The following is a 7,706-nucleotide window of genomic DNA, read 5'->3' on the forward strand; positions in this document are numbered from 1 at the left end:
TCCATCAAAAACTATTACAAATGTTTTTTTTTTCTTTACAACATCTCGACGTAGTAGCACCACTACTGCCGCTGCCGCTGCTGCTGCTACTGACATTGACATTATCAGGAAGCCAGTCACTACTGACAGAGTTGGCCTCGACGTAGTGACAATCCAAGTGCATTAAGTACAGTATTATTATTCACAGATAAAGGTCATACAAGAAACTAATAGTATTCACCAGAAAGTTTTTTTTTTTTTCAGGAAAACATACATATGAGCTGGTTTTTTGGAGCTTACATATTTTTATTTTTTGACAAACATTTTCACAGGGTTTTCAAAAATGATATGTAAATGTATTTTCATAATAAAATTATCTGTGGTTAGTAAAATATATTTGCTACGTTTGGAATCTTGCGCATCATACACATTTTTAGGAGGTAGAGTATCAATTTGTTTTATTATAATCTAAATTTCAGAGAAACGAATTGTTCCTCTGGTGATTTTTTTTTTTTTTTACTATTTTACGTTTGGCCTTTTTAAAAATAAATAAATACTTTTAAACAAAATAGTTCATTGTGACAGTGTATGATATGAAAATAACATTAACTTTTTTAGATTTATTTCATGTTGCGTGAGCAATCTATCAGTCTGATCTACTGCACAGTCGAAACCAAGCCTTCCAAATCTGTCGTGACTTCATAATCAAAACAACTCCTGGTACACTTTTTAAAAAAACTGTCTTTCCAGAAGCCTAATAACATGTATTTTACAGTGTTACGGTACAAAGAGTGACCAGCAGCTCCACATACCTCTACAAGGCATTTCATATGCCAAATATCAACTAAATGTTTGTAGGCCGTTTATTCCGCTGAGCCAAATAAAATATAATAAGCTTTGATGCTTCACTGAATCTTCAAAAGGAAACAGGCAGTAAAACAGACAGAACGGACACAGAACTACATCGGATACAAAGCAGAAATAATTAGAAAAAAAATAAAAATAATATAACGTACTGTTTTAGCCACAACAGAATACATGGTTTATGAATCAGGTGAAAGAGATCAGGCGGTTTAAACAGAAGAAAATGTCACGGCTGTTTGTGGAGTCTCAGTGCACGTCCGGCACATGTACAGTCTGTCCTTAAGTAATTTGACTCCTTCAGATCACAGAAAGCTGAAATGCCAAACATAACTCTCACCCACACACACACAAACACACACACACTAACCCCATCTGGTTACACAAAAGTGTAAAATAACCTCCGACCAGTAGAGGAAGTTTTCCCCTAAAAGTCTGAGCCGGCTCCGACTCGTTCGATCCAACACTACTTCCTGTCGTAGGTACTCTGTTGAACCTGAGCCCCGGCTCTGCTGCACGTCAACACACTTGATGTGTTTCTCTCTTTTTGGGGAGTGTGTGTTTAAAAAAACAAACATTTTTAAAAAACCCTGTTTTGCAGGTATTAGCAGCTTTTTATAATCATAGGAATCACAGGAGAGACACCGACATTAGCCACCGCCTCGGCTAAACATCGTGGCAAAAAGAATACGCACGTATTCATTTGTTTATCTTCTGCCGCCTGATCAATGTTAGGGTTGGGGCTAATTCAAAATTCAAATTCAAATAATCTAATCCTGCATGTTTTTGGACTGTGGGAGTAAACAGGAGCACACACACACACACACACTTGAAGACTCCATACACGTGGACCAGGGATGAGAGCCTTTACTAACTACTTCCGAGTTATGAATCTAATGAATAAGTTGATTCAATAATGCCTAATGCATTTATTATGAACCTAATGTTGATGCACTGTGTGGTCCCAGTCCTTGAGAAAACTGTTGATAATTAGTCAAATATTACTAATTACTAATATTACTTTGTTTTCGTTTGATACATTAAGGTGGAGCTATGTAACTTTGACAGTTCTTCTCGTAAACAGCTGCCGAAACAAAACTTCAAACCAACAGCCAGCATCAGGGCATGAAGTATTCATGAAGGACTGGCGTGAAAGTCTCACACTCTGCCCTCCCAGAGCCTATATTCAGAAGGAACACCATCGGAGGTGACAAATCACTCCCTGCTGCCAACTTTCACTGGCAAAGAGTGAGTAGTACTCCATTTGCACATTTTCAAGTTAGAAAGTACTTGACAGAAACTACGAGACAACCACCTGCTTACTTACTTTAGAAACAAGATAATCAAATACTATACGGACTGTGGTGAAAACTAATTTTTACTGTTTTGTTATAATATTTTTTCATCTTTTTGTCACTGACTGTAAAAGAATAGGCTGTGTTGTGTTAGCATTCTGCTAACGCTACTATTTTCAGTAAATGTTAATGGAGATGAGGTTAAACTGTAACAAGTAGAAAACATTAGCCTCAACACAACACAACACCACACAAAACATCAGCCTGATTAGCATTGACTAGCACCGTTAGCATTTAGCATCTGCTAATGCTACTAAAGCTAATCTGTTGGCTAAAACCATCAAACCCTGTTTGTTTTGAAGCAGCTTTTGATAATTTAACCTTTTGTCTGATAAATGGATAAATGTAAATGACATTGCTGAAATATTTTGTCAAATATTGTCATTTTTAAAAAAAATAGTCATGAAACATTTACTTAGCAGTTTCTAAACCACAGACTCAATCCCTGCGACCACAATTTCATTAAGCTAAGATTTAAGATATGCACATGAAAATCTTAATTAATTCATCTTTTTAATGTTTTAATAAATTAGCCTTTAAATGTTCATTTGAAGAGGCTGCCCTCTATGGTACGCTACACAGACGTATAGTCATGTAAAACTAATAATAACTCAACATAGAATTCCTGCGTTGTTTCCTTTTGAACAGACATGTGTCAGAGGCCGTACAACATTTCAGCACAGAGAAATACTCATCGGGAGAAGCAGCTGAATGGAAAGTATTCAAAGCAGATTTATATAGCAACATGGCAGAGCATCAGCCAGGGCATTCGGCCGAATGTGTTTACCCTACAAAGTGCACCGATGCATAGAGTGTAGAGCAGTGTCCGCTGCAGGGATCAGCAGCGCAAAAAAAGTCAGGGGAGAAGTTTGTCGTCGGAGGTCGTCCTTGGGAGTGGATCACAGTTGGTGAATGGGTGAAACTGCACTTACGGTGAATGGATGCTGTCTGTTTAGGGGGGACATGAGGGGTTCTAAAAATAGAGAAGAGATAAAAAAAAAACATGTTTAAGTTTCTATACATGAAAACATTTAGGGATCAAATATTTCAGAGGAGAAGATTTCCATATTCTTAATTCATGACTCGGTCTCCTGACAGGACCAGGGGATTCAGACAAAAATGTCATACTTTCTTTTGGTTTGGTTCACTTCTACAATTCGCTTTTCAAAAGTGGACCAAACTATATCGTGATTTTCAACGTCTCATGAGGAAGAAAATAATTCTAAATAATAGGAGTCCATCGCCCTCAGCTACATCAGTGATATTTAGGCATCTGATCTTCATCATCTTCATATCAAGAAGCCCGTACACCACCTCCCGGCTCCCTGTCACGTACGAGACATTTTCAAACTTTTGCTAGTTATGCGACTTTATTAGCTTCTTTGGTTTTACATGCAGTGTCACTTCAGTGAGTTGGTTCATTTTGCTCCGCTCAGTGAACTGTACGTGGGTTCACGATCAGAGATTGGTTTTCACACTTGCCACAACAAAGCAGACGTTTTAGAAAACAACCCCTGGGGCATTTAGTAAATGGACCAAACAGCTCTTGATCAGATGACGTTTATTCTGACCATAATTACTGTGGTGACTAATCTCTGTTAGCGTGTAGCTCCTGGTCGTCAACCACCTGACCAGATTCAGCCAGTTCCCTTCCGTTTGTTTATGTGGGAGCATGGTGGAGGTCATCAGAGCCTGCCTCCTCTCTCTCCCCGTTTAGGAAAGAGGAAAGGGGGAGGGGGCTATAAAAAGTTGACCCCACCTCAGCTCTGTAGACACTCTTACAAGCTGGAGCTGCAGCAGATCTGATCTCTGCGAGCAGCTGTCCTCTCCCTGCATCAGCACAACAAATACTTTACATTGCCTGACCTTTTCCTCCTGCATCACCATCTTACCAATGCCCCAATGTCTCCCTGTACAGCCCCCTCCCCTCCCCGAGCACACACACTGTGTTTCATTTTACACCACTACCAAACCCCATGAGGGCCCCTGCCTCGCTGCCACACGCTCTGCTGACACGTATCCCTGGGGCTCAGGCAGCACATTAGCTGCAAATGGACTGTGACTACTGTAAAAAACTGAAAAGAAAACTATAAACATTTCAACTCTTTAACTCTACTATCCCACAGTCTACTATTACTATTCCATCCTGGAGAATAATATTCACTTCCTTCACTGGGTTTGGGTTTGTTTTCTATGTCGTACCTGCTGATGTTTCTGCGATCAGCGAAAAAAAAAATTAGTTTTTATTTTACTGAAAATAAAAACTAATGTTTGTTTTCACCAAAACAAACATTTTTTTTTTGCTGAACCTAATGTAAAATAAAACATACAACTGTAATCTTTGCAGTATTTTTTCACCAAAACATTTTTTTTTTGCTGAACCTAATGCACATTCTGATACTGATGTTACAGTACAACCCCAACACTTCTTCAAATGAAGGTCTTTGACCAGTACACTGGCACCACATATTATTGCAACATGGAATTTTGTGACGGCACATTGTCATGTAATAACATTTAAGTGTCCAGAAAATCAGAATTTCCTGTTCATTATTTTATTTTTATTCTAGGTCAGTTGAAAAAGTCTTGTTAACTTTAGACCAGGTTAAACCCTCCTGGTCTCTGTGCTGTGTTCTGGACCGGGACTAAAAACTGAGGATTCAAACCAAGTTTGTTTTGTTCCGACTGTTACTATAGTATTCTATATATACTTTCTGCTGAAGCTGTAGTGTCATCTTTTGGCCTCACTTCCTGCTGCTGCTGTCCTTGTGTCCCCTCCAGGAGGTGTTAGTGGGGAGACATTTATAGCTAATGTGATAAAAACTCAATACGAATGTGAACGTGTAAATACCAATTTAAGTGTTTTCCAAAGTTTTCCCCGTTAGATCTATTACATAGTACTGCAGTATTATGGGCTTTGCATATTTTTCTTACAACGCATGTACTTAAAATACATGACATGAATCTTCCCAACCTTTTGTGTACCAAGGACTGGTCAGTAGGGGGCGTTACTGCAGACCGGTAGCACCGTGCAGAATGTTGGAGGACTGTTACATTTTTGAAATAAAACATCTTTTAGACTTTATTCTCTTAGTATCAGAGTCTGGATGACATGTTATTTTGAAATATTGCCAGAATATCTTTGAATGAAGTATATGGATTTGTTTGATCATTATGTTACACTGTGGCCCGGTAACAAATGACCTATGGACCGGTACTGGTCCGCAGACCCGGGGTTGGGAACCTCTGCTTTAGAAACAAACAGAACAAACACACTTTCTGTTCAGTTGCCTGAGAATTCCATGTCACCATAACGACATGTTGAAAGTCTCACAGCGGAGAGAATCCAGGAATGAGCAGTTAGAGAACCGTAACGCTATCTGAGCAGCTAAAGCATTTTATAACACTAATTATAGAATTACTTGAAGGAAGGTGTCGTTGACTGAAATAGTTTCCTGTGACACGTTCCAACCCTGACAATAAACCATGTAAACAAACTTGCACTATCAAAATAGCCCCGCGGTGTGTAATGCAGAGAAAAGGGAACCGACTCGCAGTCGGCCGTGGCTGAAAATCCAGTCTCACACGGAGGCCGGCCTCAGCCCAGTGGAGTAAAGTTACCTGTCATGAAGCTGCTATATGTCTATTAACTCCAGCAGCCACTGCTCCTGCATTAGCAGCAATAAAAACGCCTTGGAACTTTTACAAACAGTAGGATCATGTGCTGCAGCAGCGACTATCACACCAGCACAGATTTATGGGACGGATTAGAGCTAGAGTATGCTTACATTTTCTAAGAAACAAACTCGTCGTCTCAGGTTTTTATTTATCATCAGCAACGCTGCCCCCTGCCTGTGCACCCTTTATATATATTGGTAATAGTCATAAAGTCTCTGGTTGGAAATGTTCGCCGGTGAAATACAGACCAGGTTAAAAACCACAAGGAGAGAGAAACGTCTTCAATGTAGATCAAGAAACGTATGTCATCTGACAGTTATTGATTATTCATTAGAGTTTACCATAATGTGCAACACACACACACACACACACCAGTGCTACAAATCCAAACGGACAACTCCATTTAGCCTGTTCTGCTTTGTCTATCATGAGAAACATTTGCACCATTCAGTACTATTTTGCACCATCTGTATCATTTGCGCCCTCTGCCAGTCATCTGACAGACTTTATATTTATATATATTATTTATTACTGATCATAGTTTTTATTGATTTTTTTTCTTATTCTTATACTAATTGTGTGTGTTTTTAAGTTACCAAAACGGAACAAAAAATATATTTTTGTTTGTATTAACTTCTAAATTACTGGACCTGAAATTGTCAAACTTTTCCTTTAAAGTCAAAATGTCAGATTAAATTAATTATTTCTGCAGCTTTAATGATCACTGAACTCACACTTACTTGCAGTGAGAAATGTTCTTGGTCACCGATGCTCAACTACAAAACTCATCGTTGTTCCGTCGAAGGAAGGAGGGGCGACGATTCTTGGACCTTGTTGCGACGTGATGCTGATTAGTGGTTTCCGTGCAGATCCGGCTCCACCTGCCGTGGCGCTCAAGTGCCCGACACTCGCAGGTAGCTTCAGTGGCCCCTGGGGGGCCTCGGCTGTTGCGCTGTAATATACGCTCTCTGGGCCTGATGTGCAGGTGTCCTGCTTTGGACTGGTGGCGTGTTTGACTTTGTCCAAACTCGTGTCCTCAGACTGAGAGGGAGACTGTGGCAGGACGGTCTGGGCTTGGAGCGGGGGCGAGCTGATGAAGCCGGGGTAGATCATGTAGGTGGGTGTGTACGCTCCTGGGCTCAGTGTCAGAGGAGACAAAGAGAGAGGGACGGGCGTGACAGGGGTTGCACCTGAATGGGGCACAGGGACATCCACATACTGGCCCGTCTCGGGGTCAAACAGTCGCTTCGTGGTGGCCTGGATGGGAGTGTCCACCAGGTAGTAATGTCCCGTAGAGGGGTCCAAAAGCATTTTGCGCTGGGTTTGTGGTGCCGTCTCTTTGACAGGTGAGGTGGAGGTCATGGTCGGGTCAGAGGGTGAGATGCTCATCACCTGCTGCTGAGCTTGAGGCACAGTTTTTGTAGTTGCTGCTGCGGGATGGTGGTAGATGCTCGCAGCAGGACATTCCATGATCAGTGGAGACCTCTTCTGCTCAGGTGTCTCACCTGTTTGACTCTGACTGATGCTGGAATCCCCTTCCCTCGAAGCAGGTTCTTGATTGTGCACTTTGATTTCACTTGTGTAGCCCTGCCCCGGTATGGCTAAGTAGTCCTCGGAGTCTCCGCACGCCTGTGTGACAGCTGGATTAGTGGGAATGATTTTGACCTTTCCCTGCTCCACCTGGACATGTTTGGGGGGCTCTATTTTCACTGAAAGGGGAGCTGCCGCCGCCGCCGCCGCGGCCCTGGAGCTTTGTGGAATAGAGTTACCAACAGAAGCAATGCTGACATGTGCTTTGTTGTTGTTGCCAAAATGAAGGAGGCTGCTCCTGCT

At 41.3% G+C, this 7,706-nt stretch overlaps 1 protein-coding gene across 1 annotated transcript in view; it reads right to left on the reverse strand.

Annotated features, from left to right (window-relative positions):
- Window positions 1-2,850: 2,850 nt before the first annotated feature.
- LOC112487461 (uncharacterized protein C4orf54-like) overlaps window positions 2,851-7,706 on the reverse strand; it is a 7,758-nt gene continuing 2,902 nt past the window's right edge. The window contains exons 2-3 of the mRNA XM_025058470.1: window positions 6,614-7,701; window positions 2,851-3,168 (exon numbers count right to left, since the gene is read on the reverse strand). Of these exons, the coding sequence (XP_024914238.1) occupies window positions 6,636-7,701 (1,066 nt within the window). The 3' untranslated portion in view covers window positions 2,851-3,168; window positions 6,614-6,635. The remainder of the gene's footprint in view (window positions 3,169-6,613; window positions 7,702-7,706) is intronic.

This window comes from Cynoglossus semilaevis, chromosome 9 (genome assembly GCF_000523025.1).
Source record: "Cynoglossus semilaevis isolate Cse_v1.0 chromosome 9, Cse_v1.0, whole genome shotgun sequence".
NCBI classification, from domain to species: domain Eukaryota; kingdom Metazoa; phylum Chordata; class Actinopteri; order Pleuronectiformes; family Cynoglossidae; genus Cynoglossus; species Cynoglossus semilaevis.